Source organism: Neodiprion virginianus, chromosome 7 (assembly GCF_021901495.1).
Source record: "Neodiprion virginianus isolate iyNeoVirg1 chromosome 7, iyNeoVirg1.1, whole genome shotgun sequence".
Classification (NCBI taxonomy): domain Eukaryota; kingdom Metazoa; phylum Arthropoda; class Insecta; order Hymenoptera; family Diprionidae; genus Neodiprion; species Neodiprion virginianus.
Genome location: NC_060883.1, coordinates 5,387,818 through 5,407,308, shown reverse-complemented (window position 1 = coordinate 5,407,308; position 19,491 = coordinate 5,387,818). Strand labels below are relative to the sequence as shown.

General features: G+C 34.6%; 2 protein-coding genes across 10 annotated transcripts; one reads left to right on the top strand and one right to left on the bottom strand.

Annotated features, from left to right (window-relative positions):
- Window positions 1-53: 53 nt before the first annotated feature.
- Window positions 54-10,942, bottom strand: LOC124308942 (uncharacterized). 3 transcript variants are annotated; one of them, XM_046772123.1, is made up of 7 exons: window positions 10,747-10,942; window positions 8,924-9,048; window positions 7,411-7,620; window positions 4,861-6,636; window positions 4,217-4,385; window positions 3,237-3,632; window positions 54-2,988 (listed from the first exon to the last, which is right to left on the bottom strand). In XM_046772123.1, exons 3-6 carry the CDS (start codon window positions 7,525-7,527, stop codon window positions 3,238-3,240), a joined length of 2,457 nt encoding a protein of 818 aa, XP_046628079.1. In that variant the 5' UTR covers window positions 7,528-7,620; window positions 8,924-9,048; window positions 10,747-10,942; the 3' UTR covers window positions 54-2,988; window position 3,237. The 3 variants fall into 3 exon arrangements, with proteins under 3 accessions (XP_046628079.1, XP_046628078.1, XP_046628080.1); XM_046772122.1 differs by lacking the exon at window positions 10,747-10,942 and adding an exon at window positions 10,420-10,557; XM_046772124.1 differs by lacking the exon at window positions 10,747-10,942 and adding an exon at window positions 10,017-10,157.
- Window positions 10,372-16,455, top strand: LOC124308944 (solute carrier family 66 member 3). Of its 7 annotated transcripts, none has more exons than XM_046772129.1 (5): window positions 10,372-10,517; window positions 13,303-13,557; window positions 13,953-14,175; window positions 14,928-15,048; window positions 15,718-16,455. In XM_046772129.1, exons 1-5 carry the CDS (start codon window positions 10,384-10,386, stop codon window positions 15,849-15,851), a joined length of 867 nt encoding a protein of 288 aa, XP_046628085.1. In that variant the 5' UTR covers window positions 10,372-10,383; the 3' UTR covers window positions 15,852-16,455. The 7 variants fall into 7 exon arrangements, with proteins under 7 accessions (XP_046628085.1, XP_046628088.1, XP_046628092.1 ...); XM_046772132.1 differs by lacking the exon at window positions 10,372-10,517 and adding an exon at window positions 11,943-12,014; XM_046772136.1 differs by lacking the exon at window positions 10,372-10,517 and adding an exon at window positions 12,098-12,223.
- Window positions 16,456-19,491: the final 3,036 nt, after the last annotated feature.

Below are 19,491 nucleotides of genomic sequence, written 5' to 3'. Positions count from 1 at the left end.
AATTCCAGATTCGCTGTTTTGGGATGAAATTTGTTCCCTTATGTATTCGGTTGTGTGGTAGGAAATCTTTTTATTTTCTAAGTTTCACTCCAGATGTTCTTTTTTCTAAGGCTTATGCAATATATTAATATGCAAGAGATGTGCAAGTACTGCAGTGGTTTTACAAGATTTTTTATTTCTATATCAATAAAAGGGGCTTTTCACTAAAGGTTTATAACAGTCGCTCAGACAGAATAGGGAAGATGCATAATTAAAGACACAATGTTATTTTTATTATCCACGATCTACTTGGCAATTGGAATTGACGAAATTGTCCATCCGTACTAAATTGATTGTGGATTGTTTTCAAATGAATAAGAGTTTAAAAATGCATCTTTTGAATGGAAATTTTGTACCGATTTTCTGCGATCATATGGACAAATATTTTAAGTATTGATCGATGTAAAGCTTGTTTCGATCGAAAGCATACATTTCGATGAAAAATTCGAGTATTTAAGTATTACGCAACTTCCCTATTAGCAGGGTTGAAAAGAACATGTTTTTTCTTAATAATATAAAAGTACAAAGCTCTTGCAACTTCTCGTTTTAGGCCCGTATACAGTTGTAACTTTCACATATTTCTTACATCCAAATAAATTACATAAGTACATGGTTGATGTGCAAAAAAGAAAGATTAAAAAAAAAATGGCAGTAGCAGGTAGTTGATCAAAGAAAACTGTTCAATTCAAAACATCTGTTTCCTCTTTCATCTAGTCAAGTTTTTCTATAACAATTCCAGAAGCACCATGAAACGTATTCGAACGTACAAATACGCACATCGTGTATTTATAAATGTGGTATGATTATTGGCAAAAAAAGGAATACATCATCATCATTTGCAAATGTGTAATTAAATAAGATCAAAGAGAATTTCCAAAACTTTGGTAAATATCTCCTCCTCTCCTCCTTTTTGGTAATGATGCAAACACTGAGATGAAATAAGCTAAAGATATTCTCCAAGATTATTTCAAAATAATTAATTCAATTTTCGTTCACTCAAGTGACGTCACAAAACTGGCAAGCACAGAAAAAGAATTAGCATATTATTGAAAAATAATACCCTGTCACGTAAATAAAAATACTGAATTAAATATTTGAAATAAGAATAAAGGTATTCTATTAACTGTATCTTACTAGTAAAATCAATAAATTAGTGATGCGATGAAATTTGTTTTTATCGTTTGACATTCGTCGTTACATTCATAAAAAAGAAAAATTGAAATTATCAGTACTGCATTGATATTACATGCACTTTACGTTACACACAGTAATTAGCGATTACCGCAGGAAGAAAGGATAGCACAAGGACTTATCTAGTTTGCGACAGGGATTCAAAGATTATTACCGTAACAATTACGTCACGAACCACTATAACCTGTGATCCGTTTTTTTATGAGAAATATGGGAAGTAATTAATATTTCGGCTGCGATGGATGAGATTCAAGATTACAACTTACAGTTTTAAAAGAATTAAATAAGTCCTGATACTATCAATTGTGATTCTGTTTTAGTTTCAGTGTCGCCATTTTGTATTACATCTTTGATGGATGAATGTAATTCATTGTTACATAAATCAGTTACGTTCTAGACGAAATAAATAAATATATCCTAATAAACATAAATTACAGGAATGTTAAGAATGAATAACTAAAATTCGATAATGTACGATAAAATAATGCATTAAAATTACAATAACAAGATATTTTGATGCATACATATATATATATATATATACACACAAGTTATTATCAGAAAAATTAAAGAAGTAACAACGAGGCCGGTAATCGTTAACAAATCAGACAAATTGCAGCCCGTGTACAGACTAGAGGCACCTGGGTTTTTCAGGGACGATAATTTAGTGTTGTCAACTATCAAGTCGATGAAATACATGACATCGTCACGTCATCGATCCACCAACAAAAAGTATAAACAGGACAAGACTAGGGTTTATGTAATCACAACATTTTCCTGAGGCTTCGTTTTAGACGCGAACAGAATAAAGTTATTGTTTATTTATACTGCCAGCATCAAATTGTAGAGACTAAAATTTCGAAGATTCTATTCATGTAGCCAGGCCTGTATTGTTCCAGTTTTAAGATATGTCACAGCCCAAAATAAGCAATTCAATGGTTTGAGCCTGATATATTGCATTTTCTTGATCTCAGATTCTGTTATAACTTTGTATTCGACATAATACGCAGTAGTTAACCGATGTCTGGTTAAAACAGTGACAAAATGAAACAAATGTATTTTAAATTCTGTTCTACTAAATATTTTGAACCAATGTAAAAATGTTTGGTCGAAATTTTTAATAAAACAGTATTTCAGCGTTGCGTTGTTCTGAAAAAATGAATAAGTAATTAGAATGAATAACAGCCTGAAAGCGAAATGGTGATGATGGCGATATTTAGCGAACTTTTAGCTCAATCATTGATTAATTGACTACACCAGTCTTGAATATTGTTTCAATAAATTTACTGTAAGCTCGTTGGGACAAAAGTACTATTTATACTCTCATGGACATTTTGGATTTTATTTTTTTACGTATAAACACGAACAATTTGGACTGATCAACGGACTGGCCGATTTTACGGACAGGCCAGCTACAGAAATATCACTTGGTTAATAAAATTATTGATACAAATATTCGTTTTTTAGGTTTAATAACAGTTCATTTTTGTTTTTGTTATTATTTTTCGTTTTTGTTTTTTTTTTTTTTTTTTTTTTTTATTTTTGTTTTGTATATAACTTATGACTCCAAAGGATAATTGTAAGGTATAAGTCAAGTTTATGTATTTGTGTATGGCAGCAAAAAAAAAATAAATAAAAAACAACTAATCGCAAATCCTCAGCATAGCTTTAGGTGCTGCCCCCACAGATTTACCTTTTGTTACGAGAAGGCTTGTTCGAGTCACATTTTTTTCCTTGGAAAGAAGTTTCTGGCAAAGTCTGAAAACAATTATTCATAATGACTTAAAAGTCTGTTTTACCTCAATTGCTAACTTAATAACTAAACTGCGCAATTATTAAATTAAAATTCATAACACTACCTTATATATTCTGATGTATTTATATTATACCTGAGATAATTGGGAAATAAATTTTGAAACTCAAAGAACTCTTGTCTTGCAATCAATCTTCCATATAGGCAATAAAACATGTGAAAGATAAATATCGACGAAAAAAACTATGCGTACCTCACGATAAAGCCTGCGGTGTGAAACAAATCTTTTCTAATTCACCAGTAGAAGAACTGACCGGTGATTCGGCGCGATCGTCTTGTTCAGCAAGCTGTTCGCTGTAGTAATGCGGCGTACTTAGGTAATCGATGAGGCGACGAGGCAAAGGCAGGGTGGGAATTAGATCCCTGCGCACCATTTTTAGTATAACAAATCTGCATATGTGTTGCAGGCTTTGAACCTGCTTGAACCTCGACACAGGATGAAGGAGTTGTACGCGCATGGGACCCAACACCGGTCGCCGATGAAGGAAAAACAGATAACGCCCACTGCGTGAGTGTTCTACTGCATTCTCGATGAAATCCACAATTGTGTGCGATTTGAATTTGGTACAACTGCCAAAACTGAAGTTGCCTGCATTTGAATAAACGTTACGTTCACATTATTACTGGGTAAAAGTATTTTAACACATTTTTAAAATTGGACTACATATATTAAAGAACAAAAAAGTATGCAAAGATTTCTTTTCAATTTAGCAAGATATTTAGAAAAAATGTTTCCCTTTCAGAACCCGCATTATTCAAAATACCCGCTATTACAAAATTAATTAAAAAATCATTGTTATTGTATTATGCAAGTATTACACGAGTGCGTGAAACAATTTTGTCAAACACACAAATAACTGAATAATTTGCGTGTGCGATAGAAGGGTGAATGTACAGAATATGTCACTTACCTGTACAACATTTATAACAAACACAATACATGCGGGTAATGAAAAATAAATAACGGTAGTCAGGGATTTTAGAAAAAGATTTCTAAATATTCAACGTTGATAAGTTTAGTCTTCAGAAACGATTTGAAATCCTCTATATAAATTCCTTTGAATACATTTCTGCTAAACAGTTAATTGTCCAATCAGATTTTGTCTCAAGTTTTAGTAATGGATATAATGAGAATAAAAGGTAACCGATAGGAAACATTGATAGTGCACTCACCCTGATCATGTTCTATCCGAACATGTCTGACGCAACTGTTTAGTCTAAATGACAATGAAAAAATGTAATGGTCATCGCTGCTATCGCGTACAATAAATGATCCATCCGGTTCGTTGGATAATATTTTTTCAGCCGCTTCCCCGGATATCGGTCCCCAATACCAGCCATACTATAAATAAAATGTCGAACAGTTTTTACTGCATGATTAATACTGGCTAGTAGTTCAAATTTACAAAACTTTATGATGAATAAGAATGCCTTTGAAAACGAATAATGTCCAAAAATATAAAATAAGTGTGGTCAATGATATGTTTATTATAATATTTTTTTGGAGATACTAATTAGGTTGAAATTTGTAACGTTAGTGTTTAGTGTAGACGACGATGCATTCTTCGGAAAAAATTACAACAAGGATTTCCTTCTGAAATTCAGTAAACTGTACTGATATAAAAAATACTACTCACATTCTACAAACTAAACTATTACTTCAAAATCGTTCTACGTTCGCAAAACAGTATCGAGTTTTTACAAACATTTTGTCATGTTTAACGTTACTATACTTCAACCTCATAGATGCTGTTACGTTTTACTTTCCGATAAATCAACGATACTAAAATATACATTGCGTCTTATAAATTACTCACATCCTTCACTTTTTCAATACTAGCGGCGAAATCCATGCTCGTATCTTCGGCGACTTCTTCATCGTCTTTCACCGGATCAATGGGCACCAAAGGCGAAGGAGCCGGAGACTCGGGCTTGGCAACCATCGCTGCGAGCGCATCCTCAGCTTGTTCTACTCCGACCTGTCCGTTGCTCTTAGGCAGAGGAGGTAGCGCGCGTTTAAAAAAAGGTAACTTTTGCACAGCACCGTCAACTTCGTTAGTTGTGGTATTATTGTTATTGGTATGTTGATCAGAGTCGATGCCCTCCTCCTCCTCAACGATATCACCTTGTACGATGCTATTTCGTTTACCTACAAAATGTTCAGGCGAGCCGAGCCGCCTAAACCTAAAGATATTACAAAGGGTTTGTTTTAAATTTAAGGAAAAATTGCGCTGCGACTTCTTAATCTTCTCCCTTTCCGTGTCAGACTTATCCTTCTGCTGTTCATCTTTGACCTTTTTATTTCTCATATTGGCGAACGCATTTTGCTTTTTATACTTTCTAAAATTAGAGTTATTATTGTTATTAACTAGACCGTTGTTCGGCTTATTAGAAATTGGTGTATCCGTCAACGAGTCCGTATGTGGACTGCTATATCTATTGTTATTGTTAATATTAATATTAATACCCTTTGGCACTGCTAGATGTATAGGTGTTTGACTCGCAGGTATTTTATCACGTTTTATTTTATTTTCACTAGAATCACTGGAGCTTGAATATAACGTTTGCAAATACTGTCGCACTTCGTGTAGCGTCATGTGGATAGGTTCGCCAATATTGTGCGCCTGACTGTTGGACGAGTGAGGAGGATGACGACCCGAAGTCCCCGGAACGCTGTGCCGCTTTCCGTTGGCTGCGTCTTTGCAACAAACTTCGGTCAGTAATCGCTGCGATTTGATAACGTGGGTAATGGCGCGCGGTTTTGCACAATACTGCCTTGCCTGTTGAATGTGCGCTTCCAATTCGCTCTGTGAACTGGCCGATACGTTTCTCCGCCTCTTCCTATGATGTCTGTGCCTTTTCGGCCTTTGAGGGGTCCTAAGTTCGTGCAAAGGTCGCACCATATCTATCGGTACGGTATAAATGTCGGAGTCAAACGGCACGTTGTACATATCACTTATTTCACTAGTAGTTAAAACGTCGTGAGACATTGCCGACGTTATGAAACTACTGTCGTCCACTTTGTGGTTTAATCCTGAGGTATTTAACGAATTGTGAGAACTGGACAAGCGCGAAGACGATAAGGAGCAACGAGAGTTCGGACGATTCAACGTGCTGTACGGCGTTATTGCCATCGATCCCTGACACGGCGGTGAAAAAGTCAGCATGTCCGATGTCCAAAGTAGACGAGAGGTTTGCGCACTCGTTGCAACTATCGGCACAGGATTGGAACCCGGCGCTATCCGCCCTTCGGGCCAGGATATCCTGCACGATATGACTAGAGCTTCTTCGACTATCACCTGCATCAACATTTCGGCCATTTTGTCTATCCATCGAGGCGCTGGATGCGGCGTTGAACGGGTGTAACAGAGAATAGGTGCTGCCGATGATACGGAGTCTGGCGGAGACGGGCTGTCTTGAAATTCTGGCGGAGGTTTGATCGCCACCTCGACAACCTCCACCTCCAATTTACCGTCCATCTCTGCCCAGCCGGGTCCCTTTTTCAAAGTGTTGAAATTCTCGCCGCACATACCATCGGAATAATCAAACGAGTCTTGAGATAACGATTTACTTTCAACGTCGCTCTCCAACATCTGTTGACGAAGAGAACGAACGTTACTCGTAAGCACTCGTTTAGTTTCCTTCTGCCGACAGTGTTGTGAAACATAATTATTATTTAATTATCATCCGGATGATAAAGATGATACAATTATTTGCAAAAAACATTTTTACGGATAAGAAGGAAAGTTAATTTCTTATGCAGTTATCGCAAAACGCGCCATTATCCTAATTTTCACCTCGATAATAAAAAAAAGATTGCAATCTAAACGAAAGACTGTTAAAATGCTGGAAAAAAAATGTTGGTTTGAAACAGAATATTTCTTTATGGGTGGTGAAAATAAATAAATTATGCCGTAAGTGTGAATTTTTGATTTTTTTTTTCTTGATTTTGAAGCGACACAAAATTTGATGGAATTAACTGGTGTCAATTTTGTGAAGATACGAAATATTTGGGGAAATCTATTAAAATTTAGTCAGAGTATTAAAAATATTTTTCTAGTCAGGGACAAAAAAAATATTTGTTTGGAAGACATTATTTGTCTTCACAAAATTTACATCAGTCTTTCGACTTTGAATATCGTTGGCTGTGATTCAGTAAGCAGTTTTTTCTATCTTTATACCGATAACAAAAAAGATGAAGATCAACTGGAGCAGATTTATATCGATGAAGACGAAGGATGAATTCGAATCTCATCATCTCTACAAGATGAAAGATGAGATGAATTTATTCAAGTGACTATTTTGGAGGATAAAATTATCTAGACAACTTAAGAGACGGCTTAAAACTCGATATTTCAACTATTCACCTCAATAGCAAGATGTGCTCGTACAGAATCACTGGATATCGAACCTCCAAGTCCGCTGCTGCCCAGGTCACTCAGTGGCCCAGTGGCACTTAGCGAGCATGATGGCGGGGAGTCCATTTCACATTCCCTACACCTAACGCGATTCCAAATATTTTCACCAAATCAAATGTACTTTTTTTCTCATAATTCCTTTTGCATTCGTTTTTCCATCTGTAAATTTAATACGATTAGGTGATATTTAACCGGTACAATATATACATATCAATCAAAATTCGTTCAATATTTTTCTTACGGTACAATACATTAGAACGGAGGCCAATTGTACTTAGATTTTCAAGGTATATGAGTTTCTTATTTTCAAATGCAACCATTGCGTGACACAAAAAATTTAAAGATATTCCATGGTAAGCGTAAAAGCAGTATTTGTCGCTTAATTGATTCAAATGATTCATTTGGCTTATAGTATATAAATATATCGTTGAAATGATCGATTCGCAATACTGCTATTTTCAACCAGCATTTCATTGCACATGAATAAATCAATATTTAAGCGTTTTTAAATTCCTGATGTGTGGAAAAACTCTTTGATCATGAGTCGGAGTTAATTTCTGTCGCGTAGAACATCGCAAATACCGTGAATTCCACATTAAGAAAAACAGTGTAAGAAGGAAATAATGCTGCTATGTTCTCTGAAACGTTTTCAAATATCGTAAAACTCTTTATGTCGCATTGGAAATTAATTTTGGATTGTTCTTGTATTGAAAATACGAAAAATGCTGTATGTGACAAACAAATTTTTAAACGGAAATTATTTCTCAACTAGCATGAAACATTAATTCTGATTTGCGAGTAAAAATTTATGACATAAATCATTAAATGTTGAAGTGTTTAAAATCGCACTTAAACTTCACAAGACTGATTGGTCTTTGGAATTCTTTAGACAGCGTTACTCGTAAACACTGGAAGGAATTGTATGTTCACGATATTATCTCAAGTGTATCTGTCGCAGCCATCTTAATCGTGTACAAGCGTTTGCATGGATGCTTAGTATAATTTACACGTTTTTTTTTTTCGTTTTTTCTTTTATGCACGTTCTTTGTCATGTTTGTAGCTGATCCATGCTATTTTACACCAAACGTTTGGATTTGGTATATTTAGTAATTCGGTTCTGCGAGTGTACGTGTGTTTCTTTCAAGGTGAATTATTCACTCATAAATTATTAAAATATGCTAAGCATAATACGAAGTTTTCTCATATTTTTATTCAGTGATTCAATAGACATTCAAAATGTATTCAAGTTTCAGTTTGTGAGATATATTTTTTCTCCAAATCAAACTTTTGTTTTCTAATAAATATAAGATATCAAATCGGCAATTTAAAAAATACCAGGGTCAAAGTGCTTGTTATTTAAAATTTTCATCATACAAGCCGAGTACGTAACAAATGAATGGATGATAGTAAATTGCAAATATATACTTGTTTATGACAAAATTATTATATTTGCTGGTTTTACCATTCTTATACAACTTCAAAGCTGAGGTCCTGTTCTTTTGAAACACAGTCATGACAAACTGCAGACAGTCTTCTCGCTTTCACGTCTGCGAATTCAATGGTACCATTTTCGTGCGCCATGAGGATCTAAAAGCAAATAAAGAGTTTGAATAAAAAATAGCTCTCCAAATTTGAAGCCTAATTCACTATCGGTTTAAATATTCTGAACTTAATTTAATATTGCCTGGCATTAATTTATATCAAATGTGTGATACCAGTTTTCTCCTGAATGTCAAAAGTAGCATTTTATTTCATCGATCTGATTCTCTTAACATAACTTGTATGACTTCTAACGAAGTTTAATTCAAACAACACACGCGATTGTTGGAAGACAAAAGAAATTTGTATGATGTGCCGCATCAAAACGTTAATTAATGCTTCAAGTAGAGATACCGTAAAAAATCAAACGGATATACTGATATCGAATGTCATATTTATGTACAATTTCAGACCAAATAAGAATTCAAATTTGTCCGCCGATACTCGTATTAGTCGTAGATCAGTCAGCTCCATAAAATATCACCTCATCTTTGTCACTTTTCCAAGTTGCAAAGGATTTCCTCGACGTGATAAATTTTGAAAAATGTTCACTTTTATCATTCTAATTTTATAGCAGATAAAGTTAATCAATGAAATGAAATGTATGCATACGATATTCAAAAAAGAAATTTGATAATAAGCTGGATATGTTTCTTAATTAAACTCTGTTTATATCACACAATTATGTATTGCATGAATTTTCTACAAATTTACAATTTTATTATAATAAGCGAACCCCTGCACGATTATCAAATAATTAATATAAGTTCTGGGTGTTTAATTACACGCAAAGTACCTTATGCCTGAATGTGACAAGATTCAAACATAAAGAGGCGTTCCCTTAGAATTAATCGAACAAAACGCGGAATATAAATCATACGAGTATCTTCGCTACTAAGTTAAAAACACAAAGTTTGGTGATACTAAATTTCAGATTATCAGGAAATTTTTTATATTGTCACTATCATTCAAACTTGTAGTAGTCAGATTATGTTGACAAAGAATGTAACACATACTGTAAGTTTGGTTGAAAACGATGAATGTGAAAGAGCAACAAAAATATTGTTGATAGAAAAAATGATGAAAATAATTGAACGATAGTCACAAAACACTCTATTTAACGAAAATTGTAGCATCTGTGTGAGAAAAAGAATTGATACTCGCCGAGTGTTTTTTTCAACTGTGCACAGAGTTACTTGGAAGAGACAAAATTTATTGGTGCAGACGTTACAGCGATGAGTCATTATTAATTGGAATGCAAAACATTATGCTGTCACACGAGTGACGAGTCGGAGAACAACAGAACAGGAATAATTTGTCAGCATTGGATGAAGAGAGTAGGGAAGGGATGGAGAAAAAGAGAGAGAGGAGGGAAAATCGCGGATGAGCACACCCATATACCGGATAATAATTACTTACGTGATCGTACATCGTACAACCTATTTATCCTCATCAATGGTAGTAAGAAATGGAAGTTTCCTTAGCGAATCGAAAGTGATGGGGGACGTGAAACGAAGATAAGGATGACCCGCCAAAGCCACAGCCCAGAATCCGCTGACCCCTGACTTTGACAGATATATATCGCGCATTGCCAGTAATTAAAACATATCCGCTAAAAGGGACCATGCCTTATTTTAAAATATAATGAGTTTGATGTCCCGGCGCGGTCGATGTTTGCGGCGTTGGTAGTAATTGCGACTAGTTTGACGTTTCCGTATAAGCTTGTGTAAAAAATCGAGAACATACCTCGGTATTACGCCGTGCGAGCATTATTTACATCCGATGAAATTCCCCGCACGATAAAAGGTTGGATTAATTCATTCGGCGACAACATTTCGTTCACCCTACACCACAAATCAATATTTAAAAGACAACGCAGATCTTCACATCCCACTTACTCCATATTGGTTCTGTTCCCCCCGTTCCTTCTGTCCAAAGACTCGACGACAGCAGCATCAGGAGTGAACGCAGTGAATTACCGGTTTCTGTTTTATCGACACGCCGCGGTTTTACTCGCTATTCCTGCCGATTTTCTAACACGGATCGACATTGACCTGTGTTATTGACCCTTTCCGTTAGATTCACCGAATTATATCATTGTATTGTAACAAAATCTCTGTCCGAATATGTTTGTTAAACAGTAGCAGCCACGCGGAGCTTTGTCGACAATTATCTGATATGAAGCCACATTCTGGAGTATTTTGTTGAATCAGACTAATCTGATTGTTCGTTCTGTGTCAGCTATCCACGGATTAAAATTTCATCAAATTAAACCGACAAAATAAGCCTGCAGGCTCAAGTGGCACAGAAATCAGATGCTGTTTGAAGTTAGATCAAATCGAATCCTGCAACGATTTGAATCTGCGAAAAATTCGCAAATATTATTTGCATTGACATATTTCTCTATTGGTTTCATTTTATGCTAATTGTAACTCTTGCAACGTATCTAGTATAATTCAAGATGAAGATCTATTACTTTTTCGGTAAAATTCTCCAACGCGATAAGATTCGTAACATCAATTAAGGCAGACACAGTAAAATCGACGCCTAACTGTAAATGGGCGATGTTCGATTGTTCTTAAAAATACAGGTATGGACAGTTGAGACTTGGGTGTATTGGGATTTTGTTTAAGTTGGATACTCGTGAATCTGGAAACATATTTGAAACTCTATGATTCTCAATAAATGTACGTATTTTTAAGGGCCTAAACTTGTACCTTATTGAAAGAAAAAATTTTTTTTAAAAAAATCAGATCAATGCAGACTAATCGATTGTTGTCATTTCGATAAATAGTTAACATCAAACAATACCGGGTGTGTGTATTGATCTATGCTTTGGCCTGCAGCACCGCGTGGCGTGATTACGAGTCTAATTCGAAGATATTACGCTCAGCGACTGCGCGGAATAAAGCGCGCGCATCTTTTTCACCGGCGATTTGACAGTCGCGAGTGGCGCTTGCTCAAGGCTCTCCGCATTCATAGAGCCTTCTTGCACTGGCGTAGCTTAAAGAAAGGTATGAGGGTTCTGTAGAAAAATCCTCATTCTGCTTCTACAATTTCAAATCCGCCATCGAACATCATTCGTCTGTTACGAATTCGCACGTAATATCACGGGAGTTCTATTCTATAAACAGAAGTAGATTCACATTCTGTTATACTACACGTAACATACCCGGTGGATAATTCTTCGTAGTACTCTTGATTGAAAACGAGTGTAACGAAAGTAAGGTTTCAAATATATTTTCGAAACTTTAAAATATCTCTTTCGTTATAAACGGTGTAGGATACGGTTATAAGTACAGTATGGTGGTTCGGTTTTTAAGTTTACTTATTTATTTATTTTTATTTTTTTCCAAAGGTGCCACTCGAAAAATTTGCGACAGAACAGAATTTCTAGTTGCGCTCCTGTTAAACGATGAAGTTCCCAGCATCCGACCTTGGCGCGTTTACCAGACACCAGACGAATGGCCAGGAGCTATTCTAGCTCGCTTAACAGTTTGTCCCCAGCCGTAGTCTACGCACATCTATTTATGTAATACGATCATAGTTTAGGTATTGTCGAACCGCTTACTAGTTCGCTTGTAGACGCTTCGCAATTGCGCAAGCAACGCGGAGCTGTTTGAATAACATAACGCACGAGATTGACCGACGGTGTCAACTTTGAAAGTTGCAGTTCTATAATTGCTAAGTCGTAATTCTTATATTCAGCAGTTATTTCGTGTTGTTCGTAGGTGTTGTATTATCAATATAGCAATACTACTGCAGTGTTATAGAAAAACGTGTTTACCCTTGGTTATGTACGGTTTAAGATAAATTTAAAGTACCGTTGAAAGGCTCACAGGAAGACATGCTCATAATATTATTGTTCACTATTCAGCCTTTGCACTTAATAACCATCACTAGCTGATCAAGTTGTAACTTATAGACGTGGTATGTTCAGTTGACATTTGCTTGAAGCGAGACGATAATCAGTAAACCACTATGGATTCGACGTATTTTCCAAATTTGGGATGCAGAAATGATTGTTTAGATTTAAATATTTGATTGTGAGTTAGCCTGAAATAACCGAAGTCAACCACAAATTCGTCTAATATTAAAGTTGGAAGAAATAGTTTTTAAAACATTTGACAGTTCAAATTGAAATACATGCACATAATCTGCAACATGGCCGCCATTGTTACACTTTTAACTTTATTTCGGCTGTACTACGATTCTCATTACTCATAAAGCATAGCGGGCTATTTTAAGTCAAACAAAATGATGGCAAGGACAATTCACATTATGTTTTTACCTATTTTTCAGGATTTGGAATGAAAATCGAAATGTGAGTTCTAAGGTACCCACAAAAAGGCCTTTGAGATCAAGGACTACATCATCGTACAGAAAAAGTTTGCAACATTCAACCGCAACAATGTATTTACAACTATTTGCTGACTTTCTCAGCATCATCACAATACTGATGTGTTTAGTGCAGAAGATTCCGCAAATAATGAATTTATATAAGTTAAAGACAGCTGCAGGAATCTCGCTTCTAGGATTGTTCTTGGAACTTACAAGGTACTATTCTTAAAAAAACGTCCGGTCAGTAACATGATACGAAATTTGGTTCAAGTTCAAGGATATGTATCCAAACGCATCGGCACAATCAACAAATATTTTTTACTCAATAAAATTTCTTCAGGTCATTTATATACGTATAGATTCGTTAAAAAATATAATTCTAAGTAAAAAAAAAAAAAAAAAAAAAAACAATGGAAACGACTCGATACTTTCCTAGAAATATAGAACTAGGCTCGATACATTGAAAAAACAACTTACACTATCGGTTATACATGGAAAAGTAAAACTTGCTTGTGTGAGAATTTCTGTTCATACCTGTAAAGTTATTGCTAACTATTCGAACTGTTTCATACGTCGAGTTCTGATATAATCTTTTAACGCGTTGTTTTCAGCTACACAGTGATGACCAGCTACAATTATACGAACGAATATTCATTCCTGTCGTATTTGGAGTATCCGGTTCTGCTGCTACAGGACCTCATTATCATATATCTGGTTCTATTGTACTTGGATCTAATCAGCCCGAGCTCATTTTTACTAGCTGCTTTATACTTCTTTATTTTCGGCTGTTTTTTATTCCAAATCGTACCGAAGACTGCTTTAACGATTCTAGCGGTTGGTTTACGTGTTATTAAGAATATATACCATGGAAGGTACAGTCAGCGCGTAAATCTGTCGTAACGAAAACGTGATTCAACCAAAGTTTCAAAAAGTATTACTCGAACCTCATTAAGTTCAATATAAATCGCTATATAATTACCAACGCCAAAGAAATCATATTATTTTGCTTTTTTTTATTTTTTACTGTAATGAAAAATAACTTATAGTTTTCTTTAGAATGAATTCCTTACAAGTTTTAAATTTATATAGAAAAAAATCGACGTGTACATAATCGTTGCAATTTACAGATGATAACTTGTGATTCGCCAAGAAGTACATTTGTGTGATCAAAAATCCGACTAGTATGATTCATGGATAATTAATTTACGATTAAACTGAGCTATCGTTGATCGAAATTGGTCAATGAACGTGTGAATTTTCGATGAAGAATAATGTTATTTGTTGACTCGACTGTACGTCTCATGCGCCTTTCACGTCATCCTACATTACTTATCAATTATTCAAATAAGTTTCTCCAGATACAGTTTGAGTAAAATATATGAATTTTAAACGGTTGACGGCAAGGTAAAAACGAACATGCAATCATAAATGTGAATTCCTGTTTCCTTAGAAGTTAAATCTGTACATTCAACATTTTTTTACACGTGGCTAGACGATTTCATTCATTCTTAAAGAGAAGCTGGACTTTTAAATTAATACCAATATCATTCTTCACGTGATATTTATCAATATTATTCGTTTTCTAGCCGATGTGTACGCCGATTTCCGCTTCCAGTAAAATAGCACAATTGGCAGCGATATTGCGGGCGAAAAATAGCGAATCCATCTCTGTTCTAACCTGGGTTATTTCAACATTGACTAACCTTAGTGAGTATTATATTACCATTCAAATATTTAAACTCCTATAACTAGTGGCAATCTACGTAATATATGCAAGTCGTATTATCAGGTCGGTGATAGCAGAAACCTGGCATACCGGAAGTCTATAAGGTTGTTTATTATCTTTACGCATCTTCAGCACGGCCGTAAATGTTTAATATTACACGAGAAGTAGAGCTCGGATATTATTACTTCATTTTTTACCTACGTCGATGTTAAAATTGAAAATTTGTAAAATTTTCTCACAGATTTATTCAAATGATTTTATATATAATTATTAATTTATAGTTACTTATGTGTTCAAGGATGAATTACTTTTTATAGAATACCATGCAATTGTTTCCCAACTATAATTTTACTTTATACAAATCAAATGGTACTACTTTAAACAAATGTGTGACAAGTTTATAAGGAACGATAGATTTTGGCAAGTAATTTAATTTCACAATCACATGTAAACTAAACTATTTGAGAAACAAATGCTCGCATAAAAATACTCTCAGCAAAATTAATTCGTGCCAGTTGACTTATATCGTAAGCAAATATGTATAACATGCAGTGCTATTACACTTGTAAATGGTTAAATGTTAGAATTAATTAATCATCAATATTTAAACTCCTGCTGTGGACTAAAAAATAATTCATATATTTTTACAGCAAGGGTTTTTACAATTTGGATGGACTCGGCCGATCTTCTTTTACTGAGCAACTTCATCATCTCCGTATCGCTAAGCGGCAGCATTATGCTCTCTGCTATTTATTACAGGCGATCAACTGTAAAGCATGATTAGTTTATTTTTTTAACTTTGAACATCACTAACTGTGGCAACAAACCGTCTCACAGTTTTAAGACTTGCCGATTACGACGTACGACTAGAAGTGAAATTTCTATACCTAATATACAGTAATCTTAGTATCACTTACACGTGATGTGTCCGTTTTACGAAAACGTAAATTCATCGATACTTCGGCATGATTAATTTATTTTTTAATGCATTTTTACGTGTTCACTTACGCATGTATCAGATATTATTAATTGTTTGTCTATCGTATTATTTATCCTTCATTTTATATTTACTTTTGATTTCGCATTACGTATTAATATTGCAGAATTGCTCATCGAAGAATGCAGAATTTTTGAAAAAAAACTAGTTTTGCATCACAAAATAATATTTAAATGAAAATAAAAGATATTGTGTTGATCGGACATTATATTATACATGTATAATTGTCCGTAAGCGACGTAATTTCAATTTATTTTAGTATGCTAACTTTATACTAAAAGTACTTGAATCTCTGAATTTAATTGTTAGTCTTTACCCAATGTTCAAAAATGTAAATCTATATAATAAAACGCAATGTTTTAATGTGTATCGATACGAGTAACCAAAATAATAATTAAATTGTTAGTTGACATTTTATGCAATTTGATGTTAAATCCAATTTCACGAGATCGCTTTTGAACTAAAAGCCGGAGAGAATATTAAAAAAATAAACATATCTTCCCCACATTATTGAAAATATGGGAAAACTTTGAGTGACAAAAGTGTAGACACTTTGAAATCAGATATAAGAAATATCCATAGAACAAGTTCGTAAGGTAAAACTGAAGTAAAAAAAAGTAACGTTTATACTTAGAAACAATAAATCCCAATATGAAAAAAATGATTTCATTTTTATAACTAGCTAACGATGCACCGTGCATAAAATTCCCAGACATATTCTTATAGAGAATTGAACGCTCTTCAAAAAAGGTCTGTTGTTATTTTCTGATAAAGACATTCGTTCAAAAGTTAATCAAGATCAAAGTTAAATTTGTTTAATTGAATAACTTTTGAACGAAACAATTTATTAGAAAACAACAATAAGAGATCTTTCTTGAAGATTGTTCAATTCTCTGCAAAAATATGTCTGTCAATTTTTTGTACGATGCCGCATCGTTAGTAAGTTATAAAAATCAAACCATTATCTTCACCGTATTCTTCTGAAATATAAAAAAGTGCGATGCGCGGCCTCTTGACGTTAATATTAAGAGCTGAAATTTTAACAGGCATATTTTTATATCCAAATGAAACCTTTGAACCCGTTTCTGAGATGAAGAAGAAATTTTTTTTCAACAAATTAATCAAAACTCAACCCCATGCATATATTTTACCTCCGGAATATTCAAGAGGTTCTGCTATGCTTGGGGTCGAGAATTGAGACGTACTTAAAAGTGCACAAGGATTCTACCAGGCTGCAAAGACCGTGCACACGTGTTCGCATCGCATATGGGAACGATCTTCCATGAAAATGAACCGAGGACACGACGATCACATCTGGCAGCCAGCCCGATGCCCGAATCATCGTCTTCTTCATCTTCTCCGGCTCTCACCCAGCAAACATCCCTCGCTTTGCCAGAAAATCTCATCCCAGGTCAAACAAAGCCTGTCAGAAGTCGTCGATCACCCGATGAAAGTATTTTCTTTTCTACATACGCACTGAGAGAAATTTTTGGTTCCGATTACCGCTGAGTCCTTAACTATTTTCATTTTTTACCACCATCGAAGTATAATGAGAAAATTCTTTAAAAATTCACGTGTATTCAGAAAAATCAACGAATTCATTTCACATGACAGACAAAAAAGATTCACTGAAAATTTGTTAAACAATGTTTTGTTTTATCAATTTATTAATACCTTTTGGGTATTATTATTATTCAAATTTAATTCTCTTATCGTCTTTATTGCCGTTGATTTTTTTGCAATAAATAAGCGTTATTCAGCGCAGATTAAATACTGCATACTGGATAATTGATCTCGCGTTAAATGCAGGAAGAATTTCTTCCTGCGTTAAGTTTAGTATATTTATATGTATATTATTAGATACGTTTGCGGGGTTAATACTCTCATAATTCGCTAATCCTCGGACGTGTGGTCTGCTAATTAAATAAGCTCTTCTGACTGACGTAGAAACGTCAAGTGTCTGTGTAATTAGCGATGCACAAGCATTTCTTCTCTAATTCGTTCGTTAGCGAGTATAGAACGAACTTTGAAAAGTTTCAACAAAATGGCGACTCTTGTATCGAGAAAAAGATGATTTAATTATTTTCATCAGCTAATTGTACGGTTCTTTTTTCGCAACATCAAAAAAATCAAATGGTTCGTCTCATTTTTACGAATGTCGTGATAGTTTGTTTCCTTCGTTGATAAGTATTTTGCAAATCATTTGAAACGAATTTATTTATTAATTCGTGATACAATTACGCAGTTTTTCCTAGTAAAGCACAAGTTTGATGTTTATATATAAACTAGCACGCTGTCATATGTTTACAATGTTTTTTTATTAACTCTGATATCCAAACAAAATCTAATTATTAAATAGCGAACAAACTGATTGTAATACAAAATTGTTCTATGCTCGACAGAGCATAGAATAAAATATTTCGTCTCCAAAATATCGTAAAATATTCAAATCGCTTTCTATGAAGTTGCGATAAAACGTTTTGTCCACTTTCTACTAGGGTTAACTATATACGGTTAACATCCATCAAAATTGAACACATCAGATTATTAAAAAACTTTTGATAAAATACTCCAATCTCTCTGTAAATTACCTGCTGTTGAAAGTTGCGGTCAAACATTCACCCCATGAAATCGCATAACATTGTTTAACCGTGAAGAATTCGAACATGAACAATTAACAATTTTCAAATAACCTATTAATTTCTGCGGAACATCGAATCGCAAAAACCACGAGGTTGAAGTTAGTAACGCTATCGTAACGAAATATTGGTGAAAAAAATCATGATTTTCTCAATTTTGCAATGATTTTCAAGGAACTAAGATTTCGAAATATGATTGTATTTTGTTTTATCACAGTTTGCTGAATTTCAGATAATTCCACAATCGCGAAATAACGGTTTTCCTCAATACGAATCGTTGCGACAAAGTTACTAACTTCAATATGATCAAAAACCACGAGGTTGAACTAAGATCACCAAATATGATTGTGTTTTGTTTTATCATCGTTTACTGAATATCGAACAATTCCAAAATCGCAAAATCACGGTTTTTCCTCGGTACAAATCGTTGCGACAAAGTAACTAACTTCAATACGGTGAAGAACCGTTAACGCAAACGTTTTTATATTCCATTATCGACCACCAGCCAGGAATCTCCTCAGTTCAACAAAAATCTGCATTCCCGCGTCCCTTTTTGAGGTATGTGGCGCGTATCTTTTTTCCCTCAAGTTTTTTAGGTTATCTTATTCTCAAAAAACGACCAAATAGAGCAGGAAGTTACGCGAGCGGTGAAAAGGGATTCGATCTCGTGCCCGATGCTAGAATTCCCAGCCGGGAATTCGCTGCCATGAAAGCCATGCGTCTCCCGTATTTCGTTTCCCCTGCATCCCCACCCTCGGGAAACCCAAGAGATGACCGGCAGCGAATCA

What these genes read in the sequence shown, in the direction of transcription:
- LOC124308942 (XM_046772123.1), bottom strand. Translation starts at nt 7,527, where the DNA reads ATGGACTCCCCGCCATCATGCTCGCTAAGTGCCACTGGGCCACTGAGT. An exon ending in GTATTGAAAAAGTGAAGGAT is followed by an intron (nt 4,386 to 4,860) that starts GTGAGTAATTTA and finishes TTTTATTTATAG; the next exon opens with TATGGCTGGTATTGGGGACC. An exon ending in TCGGATAGAACATGATCAGG is followed by an intron (nt 3,633 to 4,216) that starts GTGAGTGCACTA and finishes ATTCAAATGCAG; the next exon opens with GCAACTTCAGTTTTGGCAGT.
- LOC124308944 (XM_046772129.1), top strand. Translation starts at nt 10,384, where the DNA reads ATGAGCACACCCATATACCGGATAATAATTACTTACGTGATCGTACAT. An exon ending in ATGGGGGACGTGAAACGAAG is followed by an intron (nt 10,518 to 13,302) that starts ATAAGGATGACC and finishes CCTATTTTTCAG; the next exon opens with GATTTGGAATGAAAATCGAA. An exon ending in CTGCTTTAACGATTCTAGCG is followed by an intron (nt 14,176 to 14,927) that starts GTTGGTTTACGT and finishes TTCGTTTTCTAG; the next exon opens with CCGATGTGTACGCCGATTTC.